Source organism: Myotis lucifugus, unplaced genomic scaffold (assembly GCF_000147115.1).
Source record: "Myotis lucifugus unplaced genomic scaffold, Myoluc2.0 scaffold_222, whole genome shotgun sequence".
In the NCBI taxonomy this organism is placed as follows: Eukaryota; Metazoa; Chordata; class Mammalia; order Chiroptera; family Vespertilionidae; genus Myotis; species Myotis lucifugus.
In genome coordinates, this window is record NW_005871270.1 from 508,031 (window position 1) to 535,862 (window position 27,832).

Sequence of the window (27,832 nt, forward strand, 5' to 3'; positions counted from 1 at the left end):
TTAGTTGCTTTCTGGGTGTCTAACCCATCTCATCCCTACCAGTTCCAACTGCATCAAGCCAGATGGGCTTCTGGAGTTCGCCAAGCGGCTGGAGCGCTGGGGCCGTGGAGCCTTTGGTCACCTGCGCCTCTTCCAGAACTGGCTGGACCAGGATGCAGTCACAGCCAGAGAAGCTATCCGGCGGCTCCGGGCTACCTGCCATGTGGTTAGCGACTCGTGGGACTCATCCCAGGCTTTCGCAGATTATGTCAGCACCATGTGATGGGGCCCCATGCCTCACAGGTCCGTGCTCAGTATCATCAGCTTGCAAGGGCTGAGGCATGGGCTGCCCAGAACTCCCAACCAATTCTGTCTTTCTCTTTCTGCCACCTTTCCCCCCTCTATTTTCCTTCTTCCCTTGCACTGAGGTTCTGGAGGCCTTGGTGGGGCCCAGCAAAGGCATTCCCAGAACTGGGTTTAGAGGCTTTGGGCCTCTTACTCAGCAACCTGAGAACCCTGAGCCAGGAGGTTACAGTGGTCATCAGTCACTGAGGACAGCCCCCCTCCCCCTGCTCCAGGGTTCCTGCTTTCCCACCTCAAGCAGGTACCCAAGCTTTAGAGAAATATAGGAGTGCCCACTACCAGGCCTCTTCTATGCTGGGCTCACCATGCTGCTCCCAGGCCTCAGTCCCTTTCATACCTTTATTCCTTTCTTTTTTTTAACCAAAAAAGTTTTTCTTATAAAATAAATTTTGGGCAAACATCATGCAGCCCTTCTTGATGATTTTTCTCCCAGAGAACAAAATCTAGCAGGGCCCTATGGGGCAAGGAGCCCCTCTCCCTGTCTCCTCCCTCTTAACAGCTGCACCCAGACTAGTTATCAGCGGAGGCCCCGCTGCTCTTCATGGGAACGCTGGTGGAAGACGAAGGTGATAGCAGTGGAGGCAGCATCCCAGGCAGCCTGGAGTACCTCATCCCTGAGCCCCCGCTTATCAGTGCTATGGTTCCATTGAGCCAGGTCTGAGGTGCAGTCAGAACCATCAGGGGGTGGCCTGATTTGGTGGTTGTTGACACAGCGGCGGCAGCGCAACCTGGGGGCAGAGGACAAAGCTGTGGTCACTGTACACCCCATCTCCAAGCTATAAGGAAAATTCAGATAATGTCTACAAGGCCACTCCACCCACCTATCATGTGTGTCACTGAGGCTAGCCTCATCCAGGGTAAACAGCTCCTTCAGCTCGCCCAGAGAGAAGTGTCGTTCCACATCCTGCTCTTCATCCACCACACAACTACTCAGTGCCTTCTTGTGGCTCTGACGCTGAAAGATCTTCTCCTCGATGGTTCCTGCCTGGGGGAAGATTGGGGGAAGCAGGGAAGCAGGGCTGAGTCATCTCCATATATAGGGAGAAGGAAAAAACAGGGAATGAAACTACAGCCATCCAAGAGAAAGAAAGATAAATGAAAAGTAAGAACCCTGCAGCAATACCTCTGCTTAGCTAATCCCATTGTGTAGCCCAGTGGTCAGCAAACTCATTAGTCAACAGAGGCAAATATCAACAGTACAACGATTGAAATTTCTTTTGAGAGCCAAATTTTTTAAACTTAAACTATATAGGTAGGTACATTGTTATTAACTTAATTAGGGTATTCCTAAGCTGGCCTTTGCTAAAAACGTCCTCAATCTGAGGGGTCAACCTCAGCGAACGTACCCCACTTCTTCTAACGCCACTTCTTCAAAATAGACTCGCCCAGCCCTGACCGGTTTGGCTCAGCGGACAGAGTGTTGGCCTGCGGACTCAAGGGTCCCAGGTTCGATTCCGGTCAAGGGCATGTACCTTCGTTGCGGGCACATCCCCAGTGGGGAGTGTGCAGGAGGCAGCTGATCGATGTTTCTCTCTCATCGATGTTTCTAACTCTCTATCCCTCTTCCTTCCTCTCTGTAAAAAAATCAATAAAATATTTAAAAAAAAAACAGACTCGCCCAGGCCAAAAACCGACTTCTGCGCATGGGCCACGAAGTTTCAATCACACGGTACGTGTGCGCCCGCACGTGGTATTTTGTGGAAGAGCCACACTCAAGAGGCCAAAGAGCCGCATGTGGCTCGCGAGCCACGGTTTGCCGACCACTGGCCTAGCCTATCTCTTGGGAATATGACTTGTGCAGGTCTGCCCATCCAGGATGTTTTCTGTACCAATGGAGGGTTTCAGGGCCTGGCTAAATTCCTTTAGGGTTAGCTGAGGTTTGTCTGTAGCAGCTTCACCAGACTTCCACACCAAGCCCAAGTCTCACCCAATAACTATCATTTGGGTATTATATGCCAGACCCTGTGCTAACACTAGGATACAAAGAAGAATCAAATATCCTTATTCTTGAACTCAGACTAGTGGGACAGACATATAAGCTACTTGGTACAATAGATTTCTGTACAGAATACCTAGTAGCCCACAAGAGGGATGGGCAAAATGGAATAGTGTTGAAAAGCTTGAAAGTAAAGATGATCCTCAAGCTGAATCTTAAAAGAGAGAGAGAGAGAGAGAGAGAGAGAGAGAGAGAGAGAGAGAGAGAGAGAGACAGACTAGATCATTTAGAAGGGCAGAGAGAAGGGAAGGCATTCCTTGCATAGGAACAAAGGAATAAGCCTGGCCTACTGGAGGACTGAGGCGTTCAGCCTATCCAGATGACAGTGGAAGTAGAGTAAAAGCTGGGACTGAGAAAGTCAGCAGAGTCTGTATTGGAGAAGCTTGGATGCCAGGCTGAAGAGCTTGACCTTGTCCTAAAAAGCAAAATCAGAATTTTTTGAAAGCTCATTCTGAAAAAAGTATGTAAAGAATGGGTTAGCATAAGACCAAAGGTAAAGAATTAGGAAGCTGCTTGCAATATCCAAGTAAGAGATTACTGTGACTTTAGCATGGGATGGAGAGGAAAGTTAAATTAAAAAAAATTCAAGAGTTTAAAATCAATGGTAATTGGAATCTGATTGTTAGGAGACAGAATAGTCTAGTAGGATAATGCCCAGATTTGGGTTGAGTGGCCAATGGAACCATTAAATGACAAAATTCAGAAGGGGAGCATGTTTCATCATAATGTATATGAAGTACTTATAAGATATTCAGGTGGAGCCCTAGCCCATTTGGCTCAGTGGATAGAGCATGGCCTGAGGACCAAAGGGTCCCAGGTATGATTCCAGTCAAGGGCACATACCTTGGTTGCAGGCTCCTCCCCAGCCCAGGCCCTGGTCAGGGCTCATGCAGGAGGCAACCAATCGATGTGTTTCTCTCACATTAGTGTTTCTCTCTGTCTTTCCCTCTCTCTTTCACTCTCCCTAAAAAATAATGGAAAAATATTCTTAGGTGAGGATTAACAAAAACAAACAAATAAACAAACAAAAAATATTCAGGTGGAAATGTACAGTAGGTGATGGATACATGGGGCTAGAACTCAGGTATGAGATCCGGGCTAGCTCTGGCTGGCTTGGCTCAGTGGATGGAGTGTCGGCCTGTGGACTGAAGGGTCCCAGGTTCGATTCTGGCCAAGGGCACATGCCTGGGTTTCGGGCTCGATCCCCAGTAGGGGGTGTGCAGGAGGCAGCCGATCAATGATTCTCTCTCATCATTGATGTTTCTCTCTCTCCCCTCTCCCTTCCTCTCTGAAATCAATAAAGAAATATATATATATTTTTAAAAAGAGATTTATGGAAGAGTGCAAAAGGCAAGGGGAAGAAATCAAGCCTCATAGCCTACATTTTTTTTCTGTGAAGTAGGACAAGGTCTCTGCAGAAGAATGAGAGACAGGGTTAAGAAGGAAACTTGAGGGCAGTAGTGAAGGCTTAAAGTGGTTGTTGAAAGAAAATGAGATATGGCCCAGCCAAAATGGTGAATGTGATTAGTGGCAGTGCCCATCTGTAAGTGCAAATTTATCTGGTGTAAAGCTGAGAACAGCTGTACCAAGTGAAGTAGGTATTGGGGAAGGAGTTCCTAAAAGGATACACAATAAGGATCAGGCCGAACAGAAAAGGAAGTAAAGCTAGATTTGAGGACTGGGGTCAGGGTACTAGGGACGTTAGGTTGAAGCAGATGTAGGAGTTATAAGAAAGCTGGAAGGACAGGAAGTGATAGCTGTTAACTAAAGTTTTGGGTACTATGTAAAGTTTCAGTATTGTTTAAGTTCCACAGTGTAGCCTTTAGAGTAATTAAAATTGGGGGAGGTCAAGGAAACATGAAGGCCAGAATGCTGGATAACTGCATGGTCCTTGAAGTCCACCAGGATGATAGCTGGATTGGGAAAGAAATAAAGATTGAGCTGGTATCTAAAAATCATTAACGAATTATGAAAATAGCAGGAGGTAGATGACGGTTGTAAGGAAAAGAGAAATCAAACTAGACAACTTGAGCTTCAAAAGAACTATAGGATGGATGGTCTGAGTGATCACTGAGAACTTGGAGAATGCCAATACCTCTTTTTAATACCATGGGACATGGAGTATAAGAAGACTACAAGGCCACATCGGAGAGTAGAAATCAAGTATGAAGGAAAGTAGGTGTCCTGTGAAAAGAATGGGGCCACAGGGGAGTTTGTTAACTACTGAACACAGGTATCCAGAGAGCATTGTAAAGAAGGGTTTGAAGGAATGGGGTGGAGAGAACAGAAGAATAAAAGGCTCCTGGCTAAGCCCATAGCTAAGGCCACTGCTAGAAGCAGAGGGCCCAAAGAGTGGCACTAAAAAATAACCCAAGATGGTCCTAAAGGTCTTATTCCATCCTTACAGACAGCAGGCGATAGATATAGCAGGTCTTCTTTTGACCGTCACGCCAGACCCGAGCCATAGCTTGTTCATCATTAGCCGGGTTCCAGTCAGGGTCAAACATGACCAGACGGTTAGCCCCAATGAGATTGAGGCCACAGCCCCCCGCTTTGCTGCTCAGCATGAAGACAAAGTCAGGACTCTGGAAAGAGAGGAAGCAGAAAAGAACCTTTCGCAGCCTGAACTAGAATCCTCCTCAGCCCAGTCAACTGTTCTCTCACACATCTATATTCTTAGGCTCAGACCAATTGTGAGGATCACCAGTTTGCATACCATCCAACTTCCTAGCCCACAGAGTCAGTTCCCAGCCCAGCCATCACTAACCAGCCTAACCCTACCACACCCACCAGAAAAAAAATCCAGGAAGACACTAGAGCGCAGCCCCTTTATAGCTTCTCTATCAACCCTGATCCTGATGTTACTACATTGGTGGTGTGGGGGCAAGGGTTGTGCATTTACCGATGGACTGTTGAAGCGTTCTACAACCTTGGCTCGCTTCTTAATGGACATGGTGCCATCCAAGCGGACATACAAATACCTAAAGGGAAATCCAAAGATCAAAACCCAAGAAGAAGCAGAGTTTCTTGGAGCCAGAATTACGAAGGGACTACACTAACCATACTTGAGGCTGTTTCATGCACAGCCTGAGGCCCCACACTCACAAAGGGAGGGGCAAGGGCTAGGAGCCAGGATTCTGTCCTGTGGGAACACCTAAAAGACCAGGGGCTATTCTGCTTGGGGAGGCACTTTGGCAGCCTAGTTAGGCTCTTCCCTACCTTCGGGCCCGGCACAGCTTCTCAAAGAGGTCCAGGGTCTGGGTGTAATTGGACACCAGCACTACTTTATCACTGCTGCGGCTTCGGGTCACCGCCAGGATGTAGTCAAGGACCAGCATTTTACCTGGGGAGATGAACTATTAGTCCCCAGTGTGTCAGCCCAATGGCCCAGAATTCTTACTCTTCATATCCTGCCTTGAGACAAGATAGGTTTAGAATAAAGAGACAATCCTCCACCCTTCATCCTAGAGAAGCCAAAACAACAACAAACGGTAGGAAAGGGCTCACCTGACAGCTGGGGCTCTAGAACCTTGGAGCTATAACCAGGGGGGAATACGTCCAAGGCACCTTCAAAGCCATCCTCTTCTTCCACACACTTGTCATAGATGAGAGCTGGATCTGGTAAAAAAGTAAAAATTAAAATTAAAAATTAAAAAAAAGCCAGCTACATTGCTTTCGGAAATTTCCACTTCAGTTCTCATTAGAAAGAACCTCCTCTAGAAAGAAGCCTCTCCAAATGACCTTCTTCAGCACGAGATTTGCTTGGCCCCAAATTCCAGTGTGTAGTCAGTGCCACCTGGGAGAATGAATGGATAACCTGGCTCACCAGTGTGTTCTCCCAACAAAAAGGAAGCTATACCAGAGACAGTACATTTGTTATTTTTATTCCTGTCTGACATTTTGTGTGCACGTGTGTGCATGAACACACACACACACAGTCCTATATACCCCAAGCATCAAGCATAGGCTGGGCAGAGGATAAGCTGAAGTTTTCAAAGCAAAGGGTCTGGTCTACAAAGTAAACAATGTAGGGCTCATGCCTTGGGGAGGGCCGGAATCACATATGGCCTCTATGAGGACCCTGAGGACAAGTATGAGTGAAGGTGGCTGGATCGCCTGCCCTCCTTGCTCACTCTCACAGAAGATCTCTGAGGAGCATGGACCCAACTCACGATTACAAAGCTTCTTTAGTGAGGTGATGGAAGACAGGGAAGATACACTCATCTTGCCCTCACGCAACTCCTCTGCTGGCTTGGCCTGTCTCAGAAACCTCTGGTATAATTCAGTCTGAAGCGGTGTCAACCTGAAAAAAAGGCAGCTGGGTCAGTGAGAAAGGCTGAACCATACTTGGCCCCTCTGAGGACAACTTGAAAACTGGGCTTTTACTCTCTCCACACCCCTAAGTTGAGTTCAGTACCTACAACAAACCACCTGCTCAATCTTCACAGGCAGATACTTAGACAGGATATCAGATGTCCTCCGTATCAGACACCTAGAGAGAACAAGATAAAAAGGTAGGTGCTGGTAAAACCACTAAAAAAACTACTGGAATAAAAATTACCACCTAAAGGACCAAAAATGACTCTTTTGTACTATTAAATGTCAGAGACCCATCAGTCCTAGGGCAAAGATATCTATACCGGGGTCGCAGTCATGGGAACAGAGACCCTTACAGTCTAGCTTAAACTGACAACTCTTTCTCTTTCCCTTCAAAAGGTTAGCTGGTCTTCAAGAAGAGGCCAAGATCTCCCATTGTGTCTAGTGCTCTGATAGGGAAAGCAAGCTGCAAACCACTAAGTCCTTAGGGAAGTTTCTGCATTTGCCCAGTTGCTCTTGTCAAATGACCCAAGGCTCGATGAAATTAAGCCCACACCTCCTAGCAGACCAGGAAGAACAGGGGTCAGGCACCTAAGCAGCAGGTCCCGATACACTGTCTCCTTCCTGCCATCTAAAACTGGGAGGGAGAGGTGGCAACTGGGAAGAACAGGACTCTTCAGGATGTAAATCATCAAGTGCATACACCTATAACAGGAGTCCAGACTGTACCTGCCCTCCTGTGCTCTGTGGGCCCATAGAAAAAGCCATCTCAGTCTGGAAGCCACACCCATCCATCGGATCTACCCCTACCTATGAGGCCTGGGAAGGTGAGTGTGGTTCTTTAGGTTTGAGATCAAATGGAAAGAAGCTTCTGAAATACTAACAGTGTTCTGAGGGATATTTTGCTCAGGAAATCCAACAGCGTCAGAAAAGAGCTTCCTCAGCAGGTTGCTAAGCAGACCAAAACCAGACCACAGGACTGAGGCCAGGAAGAAAGCAGGGACTTGTCCTGCAAGACCCTCTATTTTATTCAGTAGTTATAGTGAGAACACAGATCCCACTCCCTTCCTAGAATCCCGGCCCTCATAGGTCAAGGTCCAAAAGATTGGCCTTGGATGGCTTAGGGGGCAACTCTGATGACCTCAGTTGGGGGAACCCAAATGAAGAGCTGCCTTCTAGTCCCACCCTGCCATTACCTATTCACAATGCTGGTGAGCTCCCGCAGTCGCTCCTCTCCTAGCTGCCTATCTGCCTCACTGGCAGCTGCATCTCTACCCTTCAAAATTGGCAACTCAAAATGCTTCTTGAACTCATGGGCAGTTCCTAGACGCAGAAGAGAAGGGGAAATTAAAGAATGTAGAAAAAGAATTATTTCCCACTGCTAGTAATGGCAGACTTCTTTGTTACAGACCAACCTTCCTGCCAAGACCAACAAAGCTAAACAAATTACAGGCAATTTGTTTGAATGAATCGGAGAGCTACCAAAACATAGAAGACTTAAAAGGCCAAATAGTGAGATAGTAGATTAAAATACAAACATGTAACTAATCACATTAACTATAAATGGACAAAATAATCCAATAAAAAGACATTCCAGCCTGGCCAGTGTGGCTCAGTGGTTGATGTTGACCCATGCACCCAGAGGTAACTGGTTAGATTCTGGGTCAGGGCACATGCCTGGGTTGCGGGCTCCACCCCCAGTATGGAGTATGCAAGAGGCAGCCCATTGATGTTTCTCTCTCATCGATGTTTCTATTTCTTCCTTCCTCTCTCTAAAAAAATCAATAAAAACACACATATTTTTAAAAAAGAAAATCCAATTATCAGATTGGATTTTTTTTAGAGCACCCACCTATATACTGTTTGTAAGAGAAAAAGGTGCATGTATCAGTACAATGAAGTTCATGCCACAGTGTGGACAAACCTTGAAAACATTACACTAAGTAAAATAAGCCAAAGACAAAAGTTCAGATATTATAGGATTCCACTGATGTGAAATATCCAGAATAGGTAAATCCTTACAGACAGAAAGCAGATTGGTAGTTGTCGGGGTCAGGGGTAAAGGGGAAATAGAAAGTAACTGCTTAATGGGTATATGATTTTCTTTTGGCCAGAGATTAAAAAAAAAAAAAAAAATCAACCTCTCCAAATAGCCAATGACTATATTAAAAGATATCTAACTTTATTCAACATTAGGCAGATGGAATGAGATATTACTAAACACCAACAAAATGACTAAAATTATTTATTTATTTATTTTATTTGTTAATCCTCACTTGAGGATATTTTTCAATGGCTCTTTAGGAAGGGAGAGGGGAGGGAGGAGGGAGAGAGAGAAACAGAGACAGAAAAACATCAACGTGAGAGAGACACATCGACTGGTCGCATCCCGCATGCACCCGACTGGGGGCGGGGATGGAACCCACAACCCAGGTATGTGCCCTTGACTGGAAATTGAACCCTCGACCCTTCAGTGCACAGGCCAAAGCTCTAACCACTGATAAACACCTACCAGGGCGACTAACATTTTTGAAAATTTTAAAGATAAATATTGGTGATACAGAGCCATGGTTAACAAACTACAGCCATGGGCCAGCCACCTGTTTCTGTAAATGAAGTTTTATTAGACTACAGCCATGCCCATTATGGCTGCTTTCACTCTACAGTGGCAGAACTGAGTAACTGTGACAGAGTTTGCCTGTGAGCCTAAAACACTATCTAGCCCTTTAAGAAAAAAAATTGCTGGCCCATGATATAGAGTAGACACTGGAATTCTCATACTCTGCTGGTACAATCACTTAAAGTGATTATAGAGCTGAACACATGCATAACATATGACCCAGCAATTCCACACTTAGGACAGAGAAATGCGTATTATGCTGAGGTAAAAACATGTGCAAGAATGTCCATAGCATCATTATTAAAAGAATAAAAAAACTGGAAATAAAAATTGTCTATCAATGGTATATTCACTAAAGGGAATAGTATACAAAAATGAAAAACTACAACTACAGGCAACAACATGGATGATTTCTCATAAATATAATGAACAGAAGAAACCAGATGCAAAGGAATATATACTGTATGATTCCATTTATATATATAAAGTTCAAGAATATTTCTGGGGAGAAAAAAGTAGTGATTAGAAAGGGGTGGGAGAGTGCCTCTGAGATGGGAGGGCTGCTGAGATAGTGATAGTAGCTGATCTGGTGGTGGTCACTCAAATATGTTCTTTGTGAAAATCTTGCTGCTCAGCTGGTTCTCACCTTAAGTGATTTTCCTAAGCACTGTCAAGTTGGGGTGACACTAAAAAACCGTTCCACGATATCTAAGTGCAAGAACTTCCCAAATGGTGGTTACTGGGGCAGGGGAGAGTGAAAAATAGGGAGCTTTTGTTTAATGGGTAGAGTTTCAGTTTTGCAAGATAAAAAAAGTTCTGGAGATAGATGGTAGTGAAGGTTGCACAACAATGTGAATATACGTAATGACACTTAATTGTACACTAAAAAATGGTTTTTAAAAAAAGAAAGAAGCTGCCCAAGACTGTCTGCTCTGAGGTCAAAGCTCTCGTGAGGTAACAAAAATACCTGGAGATATTATTTCCATCCACAGTTCATAGTGACCCCATGCTCTGCAAAGAGCCTGCCACCTCTGCCAGAGAAAAATAGCCAGAGTGGGGAAATCCTAGCCACAGCAACCAGACAAAAAGAAATAAAAGGCATCCAAATTGGAAAGGAAGAAGTAAAACTGTCATTATTTGCAGATAACATGATACCATAGAGAGAACCCTAAAGATCCCACCAAAAAAACTACTAGAACTGATAAATGCATTCAGTAAAATAGCAGGATACAAAATATTCAGAAATTGGTTGCATTTTTATACATCAATAATGAACTAACAGAAAGAAAAACTAAAAAAAAAAAAATCCCATTTACAATTGCACCAAAAACATAAAATACCTAGGAATAAATTTAATGGAAGCATATACCATACACATGGATACCCAAAGCAATCTATAGTTTCAACAAAATCCCTATCAAAATTCCAATGGTGTTTTTATAGAACTAGAACAAATAATCCAAAAATTTATATGGAACCACAAAAGACCCTAAATAGCCACAGCAATAAAAAAAGGAAAAAGTTGGAGGGATCACAAGATTATAATAATCAAAACAGCATGGTACTAGAATAAAAAACAGACACACAGATCAATGGAAAAGAACAAAGTGCCCAGAAATAAACCCACACCTATACAGTTAACTAATACATGACAAAGGAGGCAAGACGATACAATGGGATAAAAACAGTATATTCAATAAATGGTTTTGGGAAAATTGGACAGATACATGAAAAAAAATGAAACTAGACCATCTTTTTACACCATATATAAGAATAAACTAAAAATGGATTAAAGACTTAAATGTCAGACTCAACACCATAGAACTCCTAGAAGAAAACATAGGCAGTAAAGTCTGACATTTCTCTTAGCAATATTTTTCTGATATATCTCCTCAGGCAAGGAAAACTGAAGAAATAATAAATAGGACTATATTAAATTAAAAAGTTCTTTTGCACAGCAAAGGAAACCATCAACAAAACGAAAAGATGACCTACTGAATGGGAGAAGATATTTGCCAATGATATATCAGATAAGGGGTTAATATCCAAAATTTATAAAGAACAAACCAATAAAACAATCCAACTAAAAATGGGTAAAGGACCTGAATGGATACTTCTCCAAAGAGGACATACATGGCCAATAGACATATGAAAAGATGCTCAATGTCACTAAGTATTCAAAGAAATGCAAATTAAAACCACAGTGAGAGACCTGGCCAGGTGGCTAAGCTGGTTGAAGCATAGTTCCATACACCAAAAGGTTGTGGGTTCAATCCCCTGTTGGGGCGCATACAGGAGGGAACCAATCGATGTTTTTCTCTCCAGCAATGTTTCTCTCTCTCCCTTCCTTTCTCTAAAATCAATTTTTAAAAAGATCCTGGCCTGCCCTGACCGGTTTGGCTCAGTGGATAGAGTGTCGGCCTACGGACTGAAGGGTCCCAGGTTCGATTCCGGTCAAGGGCATGTGCCTTGGTTGCGGGCACATCCCCACTGGGGGGTGTGCAGGAGGCAGCTGATCGATGTTTCTCTCTCATCGATGTTTCTAGCTCTCTATCCCTCTCCCTTCCACTCTGTAAAAAAATCAATAAAATATATTATAAAAAAAAAAAAAAAAAAGATCCTGCCCTAACCAGTTTGGCTCAGTGGATAGAGCGTCGGCCTGTGGACTGAAGGGTCCCAGGTTCGATTCCGGTCAAGGGCATGCACCTTGGTTGCGGGCACATCCCCAGTAGGGAGTGTGAAGGAGGCAGCTGAATCGATGTTACTCTCTCATCGATGTTTCTAACTCTCTATCCCTCTCCCTTCCTCTCTGTAAAAAATCAATAAAATATATTTCTAAGAAAAGATCCTCCAGTGAGGATTAAAAATAAAAACAAAACAAAACCACGATGAGCTATCACCTCAAACCTGTCACAATAGCTATCATAAAAAAAATCAGCAAGTGTTGGCAAGGATGTGAAGAAAAAGGAACCCTTATGCAACATTTTTGGGAATGCATATGTTGCAGCTACTACGAGTAGTATGGTTGGAGGTTCCTCAAAATATTAAAAATAAGACTGCCTTTTGATCTAGCAATTCCATTTCTGGGTATATATCCAAAGAAACCCAAATCTAATTTGAAAAGATATATGCACCCCTATGTTCACTGAAGCATTATTTACAATAGATAAGATATGGAAATGCCCTAAGTGCCCATCAGTAGAGGAGTAGATAAAAAAGTGTTGATAGCAGCCCTAACCGGTTTGGCTCAGTGGATAGAACGTCAGCCTGCAGATTGAAGGGTCCCAGGTTCGATTCTGGTCAAGGGCACGTACCTTAGTTGCAGCCTCATTCCCCAACCCGGTCTGAGCATGCAGGAAGCAACCAATGGATGTGTCTTTCTCACATCCATGTTTCTCTCTCTCCTCCCTACCCTCCACTCCTTCTAAAAAATAAAAAATAAAATAATAATAATAATAATAATAGTTATTATTATTATTATTATGGCCAGAATGGACCTTGCTGAGTTGCTTGGCAGAGCCAAGGTCTCCCTGACAAGAGAAGTCCTCCTACAAGTACTAGCATTCTCTTTTCTCTCCTCAGCTAGTTACAGGTAAGACTCCTCTCCAGTGTAGCAAACAAGGCTGGATTCTTACCCAGTATGCCTGAATTAACAAAATGTACCAAGCTGAAATACTCAAGGAGATCATTCTGGATGGGAGTCCCGGAGATGAGCACCCGCCGGCTGGTGTTCAAGCTGTCCAGGGCCTGGTAAGTCTGATTCTCAGAGTTCTTGAGTCTGTGTCCCTAAAAGGAAATTCTCACTTAGGCCTGGGCACAATATGGCATCCCTAATAGGAGCAAAGTCTTGTGTAGAGAATCCAATCTCTGGCCATCAGTCCACAGCACCTCAGCCTCCTCGGAGTTCCAAAAAGTGCTTACTCCCTCTTTTGACAGATTGATATCATGGGCTCTCCTCTCATTTGCCTCCTCCAAAGCAGCATGCTCTATACTCAGCATTCCCCAGGGACTGACACAGACCTTGGGGGGAGTCCTCAGTGAGGAGACTCTGACAGACTTTCTCCTACCACCCAGACTGCTGAGAGTCAAGTACCTCATCGCATATGACCAGTCCAACACTCCCTTTCTGGAGGACTCCAACATGAAGGCGGAAGGTCTCGTAGGAAATGATGAGGATGGGAGAAGGCACTCTGGCTCCACGCTGGTTCATGAATCCTTCTACAGCAGAAAAGGCGTCAAGGAACAAATCTTAGAATATCTTAAAAAAAAAAAGTTTGATAGTTGTTTAATTCAGCCTGGAAATAACTATTTCAACTATTTTCCATAGAATTCTCTTCTCTGCCACCCCTCATTGCCCTCAACCCTGGCCATCAGTAAGCATTCACATAAGAAAGGAATACAATGCCCAGCTGGTGTGGCTCAGTGGTTGAGCGCCGACCCAGGAACCAAGAGGTCACTGGTTCAAGTCCTGGACTGGTCACATACCCGGGTTGCAGGCTTGATCCCCAGTAGGGGACATGCAGGAAGCAACCGATCAATGAGGTTTCTCTCATCAATGTTTCTATATCTCTATCCCTCTCCCTTCCTCTCTCTCTAAATATCAAGAAAAACATATAAAAAAGAAAAGAGTAGTTTGTGTAGAAGAGTAGTTTGTGTAAAGACTCCATACCCAGCTTTTTATCTATCTCGTCCTTAGAGCCTCCATCGATGGCCAGAGGTTGAATCCTCCCTCCAAGCCATTTCCCAACTTCATTGTACCAGTTCTTCACCAGGCTGGAGGGCGACACCACCACTGCCTTGTCAATTTCTGGCTTGCACTCTGGACTCTGGCGCAAAAGCGTCCACATCAACGTGATACACTGCAGTGTCTTGCCCAGGCCCATCTCATCAGCCATAATGCAGCCATGGCTGCCGGGGATGCGCCGACTGGTGACACAATCCCACAGGAACTTCACTCCCTGGGGAAGAACAGGACTCAGCCCACTTTGGCACCCACACTGCTGCTGTCCTAAAGATGGCAGCCTCAAGCTCAGACCCCAGCCCATAACTCATTTCCCCGCTTACCGCCCCCCACCCCACCCCACTTACCTCTCTCTGATGAGGCCGCAAGACCTTACTGAGAATAGGATCAACAACCACATGGACAGGGAGTTTTTCCCTGAGAAAATACAGCAAAGAAAACATGGAGCTCAGACATAGGCAAGGGCATGCCCTAAGGAAGCTGTGTCCTGCTGATCCAGAAGCCACAGAGGCAGCTGCCTAAAAAAGGGCCTTCTTGGCCTAGTAATCAAACCATAGTAAAGTAAATTCCTGCCCCGGGGAAATTTAGGTAAGAGGGATGGGCTCTCTATGTTATCACCTCAACCCCGCCTGCTCCTGAGTGAGGAATCCCCACCTTGGTCGTGTCCACATGCTCTTGCCTAGGCACTCTCCTTCCCACCACTCTCTGGATGGCACAGCAGTCATGACAGCACTCTGAACACATATGCCCGTCCCCAGGGATCAGAACTGCTCAAGAAATACCAACACACATACTTGTCAAGCTTCAGCTGGTCATGGGCGCTCAGCGGGGGAGGTTCATACAGAACCAAGGCACCTTCTTCCAGGGGGTCATGGAGGGCCCGGCGGACCCCAGCCCGTTTGAGGCCCAATGCCCGAGAGCCCAGCGGACCTAGAAACCAACAATCTGTTAACTAAGCCTCTATGTTGAGCTCCAGCAGGCCCAGCTCAAATTCCTATCCTTCACCAACCTTTCCTAAGCCTCCATATGACCCTCTCTCCCAGAACCTCTCCAAATACAGTTTGGGCACTGCTACCTGACCGTATCCCAGTCAGCCTCAGATCAGAGTCTCTATTATTTTAGTTTGCCATTCAACTACACACCTCAGAAGGGCCAGGTCTTGTTCATCTCAACTCAAGTCAATCCTGGAAAGGTCTAAAACCCTGAAAGGGCCTTTCAAGACTTAGAGCTCTTGAGAGTTGGCCTCCTCTCTCCCAGCCCCAGTGCACAATGCTATGCTCTCTATAGGACAAGGAAAACTTTGTAGAATCTAAGCCTCCAACGGAGTCAACCTCATAAAGATGCCATTGAACTCACTTGGACTAAATGAAACCCTGGCCCACCAGGAGCTTCCTGAGCACTGCACATCCCCACCAAGAAGATGAAGGGCGGCCTTGCTGACGCTATCAAACAGCTTTCTTTCATGCAGACCTCAGTGGAGCCACCCCATACACAGTCACCACTGGGCTGGCATCTTCAATTCCAAGGTAAGCTTATATGTTCAAAAGCTGAGGTTTTAATCTATCCAGGCACATTGACGCATGACAGAGTTAAAAATAGAAAAGTCTCCATTTTTACCTTGATAATTTGGAATGGGGATTTTGAAAGGCTTTGACAAAATGCTTCGAATGAATGCTTCCTAAAAAGAAACAGAGAGAGAAAAACAGGGATTCAGGACTCTTTAGAGATGTTATGGGATACTATTTCTACAAATGCAGCCTAAAATGCCTATGTAAGCACCGTAATACAGTAAGAGCATTGTATTTTTATTACAGCTCATTAAGAATCACCTAGAACACTGTGCTCCATATTAGATTTGTACAACAGCTTCTTTTCTTGCTTTCTTTGTCTCTTGATTAAAATCTTCCCCTCAAGAAAACAAGAACCGAGGTCTCCTTCCTCTCACTGGTAACAAATGTGTTACTATCCTTATCTTACTAGACAAAGCTGGCCACTCCTCCTCAGATATTCTGTCTTTGACTTCCATGCCACCGCTCTCCTACTATTCCCTTCTCTGGGACCTCATGCTCACTCCCCTAATGGGTTTTCTTTTTCCTCGGCCTAATCCCCCTTCAAAGTAAGTGTTCCTCGGGGCTCGGATCTAGGCTCTTCTTTTTCTTTTTTAATCCTCACCTGGGGATATTTTTCCATTGATTTTTAGAGAGAGTGGAAGAGAGAGGGAAAGACGGGGAGGAAACTGCAACAGAGGTACGTAACCTTGACTAGAATCAAACCCGGGATCTGTAGGTCTGCAGGCTAACGCTCTATCCACTGAGCCAAACCAGATAGGGCTCTAGGCTCTTCTGACTGCACACTCACCCTGACACTTCAATACACGTTGGAGGTATGGTACTAAATATCATCAATATGCTAATGACCCCAAGTCTATTTCCAATCAGTACCTCTCTCCTAGGCTCCACAACCACATTTGCAACCACCCCCAAACCTAGACATTCTGGTGTCTAAGGCTAAAGTCCTCATCTCCAGGGTTGCACTATGACTTTTGTGGGTCTGAGGCACTTTTGCCTTTGGGGCCAGAAGGTAAGTAGTTTTTGCCACTCCAAAATGTGCCTTTTGGGATATGAATTGTTTTTTTAGGCTGGTTATTTTTAACAAACAGCATTCTTGGAAGAAGCTCTGAAACCCAAGTAGCAGTTATCCTGGGTAAAAGGACATCTACATTTGTAAGGGAAATCTTTATTTGTAAGAGTGTCTCCCTCACTGAACCCGGCCTGCCTCTACTATCAATGGAAAAGGCTTGGACTTAAATCTGCATACCCTTGTTTATTGCACTTTTCCTGGTCACCTCCCCTGACTGACTCCACCACCATTTTTTGTTTTTTGGTTAAGGTATTTAAGGTGATGGCTTCTGCCATTTTGGCGAGTTACAGTTTTCCTGGGTCTCAGGAGGTATTCATATGATTATATGTTATGAAGCTTTAATTTTTCTCCTGTTAATCTGTCAATGACAATTTGATTATTAGTCCAGCCAGAAGGACCTAGGGTAGAGGAAAATTTTTCCTCCCCCAGAGGCTCCTCCTCCACTGCTTTCACACAGGCTGTTCCCCCCATCTAGATCACGTCCACTCTCTTCACCTGGCTGACTTCCGTGCCACCACAGTATGTCCCTCAGATTCAGGTCTTCACCAACCTCCAGACTGTTAGGACCCTATTGCATACTCCCCCCACACCTGCACTTACTGTCATACAGTTACTTGAATGAATCCTGAATGAAAAGTCCCAGAGTACTACATGTAACCATGTAGAAACTTCATTTCTTAATATAACTTTTCTCCTTTCTTTTCTTCTGATTCAAACTGGTTTCATCCAGTATCCTTCTTCCTTGAATGTCCACTCCCTTAATCATTAAGCCCGCAGGACAAAGAGATTCTGATCAGAATCAAATAATCTTAGGAACAAAGCCTCAGGTCTGTTGACCAGCAAAGACAGTTTCAGTCAAACTAGAGACAACATCTAAGCCTCAGTTGTTTCAGCTCCAGGCCCCAAAATGCAGGGAAACCAGACGAACTGGTGCCATGGCTGACAACCACCCTCTACCCTAGCACTGACCAATCAGCAGAACCACAACCCTAACTCCATTAGTCACCATGATTAATGATGTTTCTCCAACGTAGCCCATCCATGGAAGCCATCCGGGAGCCAGGCTTATGAGCATTAATTCATTTGTGACTCCGGGTGTGGGTCATTTCCTGAACTAATAAATCCTTATTTTCTTTGCTGCAAGCTCCTGTTCGAGTTTATTGAGCTTTGATGCACACAGGGAAGCAGACTCCTTTAGACCAGTAACATACATATTTGTTTATAACTCAATAAATAAACTTAGTGAATTACATACATACGGTAAAACTATTACAAAAAGCAAGAGATGATGAACATAATTCAAGATAGTGATTTACCTCTGGGGATGGGAAAAGGGGGGAGCGGTCCTAAGCCAGGAGTCAGATATCCTTGACACTGCCATGGAGGCGGGAGAGGCTCCTGCCACCGCCGCTGCGCTCACCAGCCATTAGCCAGGCTTCTGGGTGAGCAGCGCTCCCCCTGTGGGACTGGGCCTAAACTAGCTCTCCAATATCCCCCCAAGGGGTCCCGGATTACGAGAGGGCGCAGGCCAGGCCAAGGGACCCCACCAGTGCACAATCAGGGCCGGGGAGAGACACGGGAGGTTGGCCAGCCGGGGAGGGGCCGTGGGAGGTCTCCAGGGCGTGTCCAGCCCTTCTCGCTCAGTCCTGATCAGCCGGACCCCAGCAGCAAGATAATCTACCAGTCGGAGCATCTGCCCCTGGTGGTCACTGCCCGTCATAGTGACTGGTCAACCGGTCGACTGTCTGTCCCCTGGTGGTCAGCGCATGTCATAACGAGCGAATGAGCGGCCTTAGCATATTACGCTTTGATTGGTTGAACAGCGGACCAGTCGACCAGACACTTAGCATATTAGGCTTTTATTATATACGATGTCACATATGTATTCTTTCACATTTATCACATAAAAATGTTTCTAAATGTTTGCTGCATGCACGCACAAATAACCTCCATTACATATTCCCATAAACAGATTCCCATTTTTTTTCCTTCAAAACCTCCCTGTAAAGGAAAAGCACACTCCTGTATGTGTCCTCTACTCTCAATACTACACTGCTTCACTTCTGACTCCACATGTGTGTTTTCCACACATCAAGCAATTCTTTGGCACCACCTGGGTGTCCTACAATTTTTAAAAAATACATATTTTTATTGATTTCAGAGAGGAAGGGAGAGGGAGAGAGAGACAGAAACATCAATGAAGAGAATCATTGATGGGCTGCCTCCTGCATGCCTCTTCCTGGGGATCAAGCCCTTAACCCAGGTATGAGCCTTGGCAGGAAACTGAACTGTGACCTCCTGGTTCATAGGTCGATGCTCAACCACTGAGACACTCTGGCTGGGCTACAATTTATTCTTAAATCCTCACCTGAGGACACATTTTTATTGACTTTTAGAAGAGGAGAGAGAAACATCAATGTGAGACAGAAACATCGACTGGTTCTTCACATACACACCCCAACAGACCAAGTAGCAAACCCACAACTTAAGTGCCCAGACTAGGATCAAAACTGCAACATTTTGGTGTACCGGATGACACTACAACCAAATGAGTCACTCCTGCCAGGGCTGGGAGTCCTACAATATAACTCAGTTCTGATACTATCTACACACAGAAAGCATCAGATTAAGACTTCACAAGACTGCTTCCCCACCACCACTGCAGGTGGTTCTGTCTGACGGGCTATACGTTGCAGGGGTCCTCAAACTTTTTAAACAGGGGGCCAGTTCACTGTCCCTCAGACTGTTGGAGGGCCGGACTATAGTTTTAAAAAAAACTATGAACAAATTCCTATGCACACTGCACATATCTTATTTTGAAGTAAAAAAACAAAATGGGAACAAACACAATATTTGTATTTGCATGTGGCCCGCGGGCCGTAGTTTGAGGACCCCTGCTTTAGAGGTTCCCACAACCCCTCCTTGGGTTTGATTAATTTACTAGGGCACCTCAAAGAACACAGAAAAAGTTTACTTACTAGATTACTGGTTTATCTCGAGGATATTAAAGAATATGAATAAACAGCCAGATGAAGAAACACGGCAAGGTCTGGAAGGTTCCCAAGCACAGGAGCTTCTGTACCTATGGGGTTTGGGGTGCTCTACTTCCCAGCTCATGGATGCAGTGCTGTTTACCAACCCAGTTGCTCTGGGACCAGGAAGCTCTCCAAACCCTGACCTTTTGGGGTTTTATGGAGGTTTCTTTACATAGGCATGATTAAGCATTGGCCATTCATTGGTGGGTTGGTTCTCCTGGCAACCAGCCCCAAAATCAGGTGCTTTACAAAAGTTATCTCATTAACACAAACGCAGGTGTGGTTGAAGGGGTTATAAATAACATTACTGAAATTCCAGAGCTCAACATCACAGTCCCTCAGAAAACTTGGTGGAAAAAGCTTTGGGTGGAGCCAGGCAGATTTGACTAGGTTACACTGTAACTTTGGACAAGTAAACCCCTCCAAGACTCAGCTTCCACATCTTAAAAAAAATGAGGGTTACACAAGATAATGCACAGAACCTGCCATAGTAATGATTACGTTTGATTTTACTAGACAAAACACATGAGAGCTGTAGGACTCTAGTACTTCTTAAAACCATATGCAGAGTCAGAGACTGAACCAATACCCTGCCATGGCCTTCTTTCTCCTGTACCCTCATGTCCTCAGGAATCTGAGCCACCTGAGATCTGGTGAAGAGGACTCCACGATGTTTCTCTCCTCCCCTCTCCCTTCCTCTCTCTCTAAAATTAATAAAAAATATATTTTTTTTTAAAAAAAAGGGGACTCCAAATCAGCACACATCTCTCAGGAGAAGAGGCCAGGCCTCTTCCAGTCCCCTGGACTGTGAGCAGGCCCATAGTCCCCACCAAAGTCTGTCTGCTGGCTACTCTAGTGTCTTCAGGGGTAGGAGCCCCCCTAGGCAAAACGACAGGAAGCATATACATTGGCAGGCTGTGGTTCTGACTTACATGCTGACTGCTGTCCAGACAGGGTGGTCGATTCGTTAGTTGGGTCAAAGCTTTCCGAAAAGGAGACAGGAAACACGCCTGGCTCTGGGTCTCACTGCTGGATTTCCGTTTCTTAGGAGTCTAGGAGAGAGTAGCGGGAAAGGTGAAGTCTAGAATACCACAATGGCAACTAACATTTAAAATGCTTTGTAATTTTAAACCCTGGCCGGATAGTTCAGGTGGTTAGTTAGAGCATGGTCCCAATACACCAAGGTTCTGGGTTGGATTCCTGGTTAGAGCATCAACCAATGAATGTACAAATAAGTGAAACAACAAATCAACATTTCTCTCTCTCCCTCTCTCTTTCTCTAAAAATCAGCAAATAAAATTATTTTTAAACTTGATTAAGACACTTATTAAGTGCCAGACCCTGTTAAAAACTAATCACACTTATTACCATATATCATTTTCACAGTGATCCTATGTTAAATATTTATTGTCCTTATTTAACAGGTGAAAATTGGAGCTTAATGAGTTTAAAGAACTTGCCTAATCTGAGATGGGGCACTGGAAGAGGTGAATGAAGTGGGCCTGTGAAGGGCAAGTCCACCAGTAGCGTGGAGTCATGTAACCCCAAATCTTCACTCTAAAAGGCCCAAAGAATAATTGAGCAACTGTTTGCTTCCGTCCCTGAGTTTTCTCAAAGGAGAGACAAGAGTACAGCTGTCCCCAACTCTCGGGTCACTAAAACCACTCTCCAGTCAGTTCACACCATGGCAGTGGGGACCCCAACACCAACACATTTTCAGGAGCAACCAGGGCAGACAGCACCATGTATGACCCAGCTGTACCAAGGGCTGCCCAACTTCAAGTCTGAGACCCAGGTAAGTGGCAAGGGCAGCCAATGTGCCGCCATCATAGGTAGAGGAGCCCCACGGTAAACCAGGGGTGCAACTACAGAGCAAGCCCCACTGAGCCATCAGGCAAGAACCCACTTGTACCAGCTTGCCAAGGTACTTGAAGCTTCAGTGATCACAGAAAGGCACACCAGGAACAAACACCAGGCCCCTTCCCTCTCTCCGCATCAGTTTGACATGCTTGCTCTCCATGCTTTTACTCACAAACTGCCCCTGCCCAAAATCGCCTTCTAGACCTTCTTTAGCTCATCTTTTCCTCCAAAGTTCCAGTGGTCAAGCCCTTGAACTGCTCTCTCTGAAGTTAATGCTGCACTGTCCTATTGATTTTGGTTTGCACAGATCCTGCCTACAGCCAGCCCCCGAAAGCCTGGGAAGAGGGAGCAGAGCACAGGACCCAGCTCACAGCTGAACATACTATACTCGAGTATTAGCAGAGACCGGAGGGGAACCACCCCTCCAATCCAGGCCCACGTGAGCTCAGGATGCTAAAGTGGACCCAGTACATCCCACTATTTTGTGACATTGGGTAAAGGGACAAAAAGCAAAAGAACAGGCTGCTAGTTGCTGTTGGGGAGCATTTTTTTTTTTTCAAGGCAGCCAAAGGGCCCAACCCAAGGTGCTCTTTTGCTTTGGAATACTCCTTCCTACCAGGAAAATTGAGTCTACATTAGCTTCTGGTGAGCACTTGAGAACAAATATTTTATTTATCTATGTTCAATGCCTGACACATAGTAAGCACTCATTAAAAGGTTACTGAGAGCGGCCTCTGGAGGTCATCAGGTTCATTCCATGTAACCCCAGAAACTAAGTCCAGGATTCCTTTCTGCCCAAACACTCCTGCATCCCCACCTTTTCTATCCACTTGAGGGCAGAGTACTCACCACTACCTCAGGCTGCCAATCTTCATCATCAGAAGGTCTGCCCTCCGGTTTTCTCTTGGCCAGCTGGCTGGGAGCTAAGCTCCTCCTCTGAAAGAGAAAGGAAACTGAGCCCCCGCAGGAATCCTGCAGCCTGAGCCCACCGGCCCCAGTCTCCCCGAGGCCTCACTTACCATCCTAGAGCCAGGAGCATAAATATCAAGTACCCATCAGCCAAAAGACCACGGCACTCAGAAGCTGAAAATGCAGAACCAGGGCCAGTAGAGAGTGGCCTGCTATATTGGCGAGAACGTGTCTAACTAGAGAGGAGGATGGAGGGAGGGAATTCAGCCAGTGCTGGGGTTTGGGCCCAAACCTGAGCGGCCAGTTAGCTGAGGCCGGAGAGCAGGCCAACCAAGCAGAGATCTGGGACGGCTGGGCAAAGTGGAGTCGGCACAATGGCCTCAGGTGGGCATGAAGGAAGGAAGTAGTTAGGGGGAAAGGCGGGGGAAGGGTAGTTACAGGCCAGGAGAGGCTGGGGTGGAAATCGGGGACCTGGGGAGGCGAGGCGCCCGAGCCCAGAGAAGGGGGTTTCCCAGGTCTGGACCGCAGATGCGAGGGCCGGACGGAGGGAGGCGGAGCAGGGATCCAGGCAGGACAAGTAACAGACCCAGGCTTGGGAGGGGAACCCCAGACGGAGCTAAGAAAACGGCTGAGACGAAGGTGCTCCCGGCACGCCGGCTGAATCTGGTTCTTCCCAAAGCGCGCGTTAACAGCCGCCACGGCTCTCCGGTCCCGCCAGGCCGGGGCAATCGAACCTCCCGCGGTGCGGCTGCCGCGCCACCCATTGGCTGCGTTCGATGCGTCCGGCGCTCGCGACCCAAGGAAGGGGCGGGCCTAGTGATGCGACCTCGTAGGTGCTCTGCGCTCCGCAGCTGAAAAGGCGAAAGGGACCGGCTTGGGGGTGGGGTTTAGGCGGGAGGGCGGGGCCAACGGCGGCGGGAGCGTGGAGCGAGGTGGGCGGGGCGAGCAGGCGGGGCGGGGTTTCTGAGCCGGTGGGCGGGTCTCCAGCTCTAGTGCTGCGACGTTTCTGTCGTAGGCGGGTGAGCTGGCCTGGCAGCAGCCCAGTGAAAGCTGAGGGTTATAAAAGGCAGTGCAGGTCTCCTTCTCCCGAAGGGCCTGGAGCGGAGGCCGGGTTTGGGGTCGGACATGGCCTCCCCAAGGGTGGAGGTTGGCATTCCGTCTGCTCCGGCAGGGAGAGCCCCCAGGGAATGTCATCTTTTTAGTTGGGGATGTTTTGGAGAAAACTGCCTTCGTTTGCTAGGCAAAACCGGATTTGGAGTTATTTGGAAACTTACTCTGTCAAGGTAAGAAATGACCAAACCCATTTTGTTTTTTTGTTTTTTACTAACATTTTTATTGATTGATTGATTTTTTGTGTGTGTGTGAAAGAAACAAAGCATCGATGTTGTTCCACTTCATTCATTCATTCATTCGTTGATTCTTGTATATGCCCTAACCAAGGACGTTGGCAAATTGGGAAAGAAGCGCTAATCAACTGAGCTACCCAGCCAGGGCTCAAACCTGTAAGAATTGTAAAGAGCAGGGGTCGGAAGAGATCAACCAAGCAACTTGTATGCATATATGCATGACCCATGGACACAGACAATGGAGTGGTGAAGGCCTGGGGCGGAGGCTGGGAGAGATCAATGGGGAAAAGAGGAGACATATTAATACTTTCAACAATAAAGATTTTTTTAAAAATAATAAATGAGCTGAAAGGAAAAAAAAGAGAATTGTCATGAGTTTATTTGAACCAAACTGAAGACAATGGCCAGGAAGCAAAACCTCAATGGATTGAGAAAATGCTCTGGAAAAGGGCAGTTTTGCCCAGCCAGTGTGTCTCAGTGGTTGAGTGTGGACCCATGAACAAGGAGGTCATGGTTTGATTTCTGGTAAGGGCTCATACCAGGTTTGTGGGCTGGATCCCAGTAGGGTGCATGCAGAAGGCAGTCAATGATTCTCTCTCATCATTGATGTTTCTATCTCTCCCTCTCCCTTCCTCTCTGAAATCATATATATATATATATATATATATATATATATATATATATGGCAATTTTGCACCTTCTTTTATATATTATAATCAAAAGAGGAACCTAAGTGGGTTCCATGAAATCCATTGGTGATAGATTAGGGAGGGGGGAAAAAGCAAAATGGGGTGGGGAAACCTTTGGAATTGGATAAAAAGTAAAATGATACATTTTTTGTTACTTTTTTATTGATTTTTAGAGGGAAAGAAACATCAATGTGGAGTGAGACATCCATTGGCTACCTGTCACACACCCCTACTGGGGATCCAGCCTGCAACCCAGGCATGTGCCCTGACCAGGAATTGAACCAGCAACCCAACCGAGCCATATCTGCCAGGGTGACACATACTTTTTTTTTTTTACATAGGTGGGTACAGGATAATTAAGTTAACAATTAACACAATAACAATGACAATGAGGGGATTTGTGGTCTCCTGGCTCCAGTGTGGTAGTGTGTTTTGTAGATATACATTTGTTTTTGTTGTTGTTAATCCTCACCCGAAGATACTTTTCCATTGATTTTTAGGGAGAATGAGAGAGGGATAGACACACACACACACAGAGAGAGACATTGATTGGTTGCTTCCTGCACAGGATCAAGCCTGCAACGGAGGTATGTGCCCTTGAATGGAATCCAACCCGGGACCCTTCATTCCCCAGGCCAATGCTCTATCCACTGAGCAAAACCGGCTAGGGCTGGATATACATTTGGATATAAAATTATAAAAAAAAGATGCCCTAGCTGGCTTGGATCAGTGGATAGAGCGTCAGTCTGCGGACTGAAAGGTCTCAGGTTCGATTCCAGCCAAGGGCACATGCCTGGGTTGCAGGCTTGATCCCCAGTGGGGGGCATGCAGGAGGCAACCAATCAATGATTCTCTCTCATCATTGATGTTTCTAACTCTCCTTCTCCCTTCCTCTCTGAAATCAATAAAAATATATTTTTTTAAAAAACTATAAAAAAAGATGTAAAGAACTAAATACTCTAGTCAGGAAATGGTTACTGATGGAAGAGGAAAGGGTTTATACTTGGGATAGGGCCATGGCCAGGACTTCTGGGTGGGTTTTAATTCTTGACATGGTAGTGGTAACAGAAGTGTTGGCCGTAGAATCTTTCATTAAGTTTTACACTTGTTTTCTGTGTTCTCTACATTTGTGCTTTATTTTATGAGTCCAGTTTTTAAAAGAATAATAAGAGAGAATTATGAACAACTTTATGCTAATAAAGTCAATAACTTAGATGAAATGAACAAATTATTTGAGAAACACAACTTACCAAAATTAATTCAAAATGAAATTAAAAGACTGAATAGCCCTATATGTATCAAAAAAATTAAATTTGTTATAAAAATAAATCTTCCCGTAAAGAAAACCTCAGGCCTAGATGATTTCACTGATGAATTCTATCAAATACTGAATAATACTGCCAATCTTACCAAATGCTTTTAGAAAACAGGGGAGGAGAAAACTTCCTAACTCTTTTTAGGAGGCCAGCATAACCCTGATACTAAAACTTTTTTTTAAGTTTATCAGAAAATGGACAAGATGGCGGCATAGGTAAACACTGGAGACTGCTGCCGCAAACAACCACTTCAAAAATACAACTAAAAGACGGAACGGACATCACCAAGAACCACAGGAAAGCTGGCTGAGGAGAGACTCTTCAACTAGAAGGAAAGACAGCAGCGTCCCGAGGCTCAGAGGAGGTGCAGTGTGGAAAATTTAAAGGTTCGGAGGTGCGCGCGCAAAGCGGGCTGGTGGCTGAGGGCGCGGTTGTCGTTTTCGGTCGGAGTGAGTCTCAGACTTTGGGCTCCAGATCCGGGCGAGTCTTTAGGGACTCAGACTCAGACGGGAGAAGCGGGATTGTCCGGCATCAGTTGGAACCTAAGGGCAGCTTTCTCTCCGAAGTTTGCAGCGGCTGCCGGGGTTCTGTGAAGCAGAGCCTCTGGGAACGGGACTGAGAGCAGCCATAACTGCTCCCTCCACCCGCCCTGCTGATCCCGTGCTACCCGCCCCGCCCAAGCCCTGCGCAGAGCCATTTGCCGGATTGCCTCAGGCAAAGGCTAGATTAGCACCTCCCCAGAGGACAGAAGTTTTCCTGGGCAGAAACAGGTGATTCTCACAGCCAGTCAGCCTGGTGGGCAAATCCCTCTAGTATTAACTACAACAATCAAGGCTTAACTAGAACAAGACTGTGCACAAAGACCACAAGGGGGTGCACCAAGAAAGCATAAAAAATGCGGAGACAAAAAAACATGACAGAAATGGAGGATATGGAGCTAAAAAAACGCAATTTTGAGGGCTTGCAATAAACTTGAGGAGAGCCTCACGAAAACTAATGAGACCCTCGATGCTACGATAAAGAAACTAGAAATTAAGCATACACGGACTGAAATAAAGAATATTATACCCAATAGCAGACCAGAGGAGCGCAAGAATCAAGTCAAAGATTTGAAATGCGAAGAAGCAAAAAACACCCAACCGGAAAAGCAAAATGAAAAAAGAATCCGAAAATACGAAGATAGTGTAAGGAGCCTCTGGGACAGCTTCAAGCGCACTAATATCAGAATTATAGGGGTGCCAGAAGATGAGAGACAGCAAGATATTGAAAACCTATTTGAAGAAATAATGGCAGAAAACTTCCCCCACCTGGTGAAAGAAATGGACTTACAGGTCCAAGAAGCGCAGAGAACCCCAAACAAAAGGAATCCAAAGAGGACCACACCAAGACACATCATCATTAAAATGCCAAGAGCAAAAGACAAAGAGAGAATCTTAAAAGCAGCAAGAGAAAGAAACTCAGTTACCTACAAGGGAATACCCATACGACTGTCAGCTGATTTCTCAACAGAAACTTTGCAGGCCAGAAGGGAATGGCAAGAAATATTCAAAGTACTGAATACCAAGAACCTACAACCAAGAGTACTTTATCCAGCAAAGCTATCATTCAGAATTGAAGGTCAGATAAAGAGCTTCACAGATTAAGGAAAAGCTAAAGGACTTCATCACCACTAAACCAGTATTATACGAAATGCTGAAAGGTATCCTTTAAGAAGAGGAAGAAGAAAAAGGTAAAGATACAAATTGTGAACAACAAACATGCATCTATCAACAAGTGAATCTAAGAATCAAGTGAATAAATAATCTGATGTACAGAATGAACTGGTGATTACAATGAATCAGGGACATAGAAAGGGAATGGTCTGACTATTCTTGGGGGGGGAAAGGGGAATGGGAGATGTGGGAAGAGACTGGACAAAAATCGTACACCTATGGATGAGGACAGTGGGTGGGGAGTGAGGGCGGAGGGTGGGGCGGGAACTGGGAGGAGGGGAGTTATGGGGGAAAAAAGAGGAACAAATG

General features: G+C 45.5%; 2 protein-coding genes across 2 annotated transcripts in view; one reads left to right on the forward strand and one right to left on the reverse strand.

Moving 5' to 3' along the window:
- The window catches only part of LRRC41 (leucine rich repeat containing 41), a 19,701-nt gene extending 18,956 nt beyond the window's left edge, over positions 1 to 745 (forward strand). Inside the window, exon 10 of the mRNA XM_023761933.1 lies at positions 43 to 745. Within this exon, the coding sequence (XP_023617701.1) occupies positions 43 to 262 (220 nt within the window). The 3' untranslated portion in view covers positions 263 to 745. The remainder of the gene's footprint in view (positions 1 to 42) is intronic.
- RAD54L (RAD54 like) lies at positions 669 to 23,173 on the reverse strand. The gene is made up of 19 exons (XM_023761934.1): positions 23,047 to 23,173; positions 22,571 to 22,696; positions 22,401 to 22,487; positions 20,624 to 20,743; positions 15,634 to 15,694; positions 14,811 to 14,946; positions 14,364 to 14,433; positions 13,945 to 14,233; positions 13,369 to 13,493; positions 12,911 to 13,061; positions 7,852 to 7,978; positions 6,756 to 6,830; positions 6,511 to 6,641; positions 5,846 to 5,956; positions 5,558 to 5,681; positions 5,241 to 5,319; positions 4,744 to 4,923; positions 1,164 to 1,327; positions 669 to 1,070 (listed from the first exon to the last, which is right to left on the reverse strand). Exons 2-19 carry the CDS (start codon positions 22,571 to 22,573, stop codon positions 860 to 862), a joined length of 2,244 nt encoding a protein of 747 aa, XP_023617702.1. The 5' UTR covers positions 22,574 to 22,696; positions 23,047 to 23,173; the 3' UTR covers positions 669 to 859.
- Positions 23,174 to 27,832: the final 4,659 nt, after the last annotated feature.

Coding starts and splice junctions, on each gene's coding strand:
- RAD54L (XM_023761934.1), bottom strand. Junction 13,494..13,944: donor CGAGATAGATAAAAAGCTGG/GTATGGAGTCTT, acceptor TTTCTGCTGTAG/AAGGATTCATGAACCAGCGT. Junction 5,682..5,845: donor TCTAGAGCCCCAGCTGTCAG/GTGAGCCCTTTC, acceptor TCATCTCCCCAG/GTAAAATGCTGGTCCTTGAC.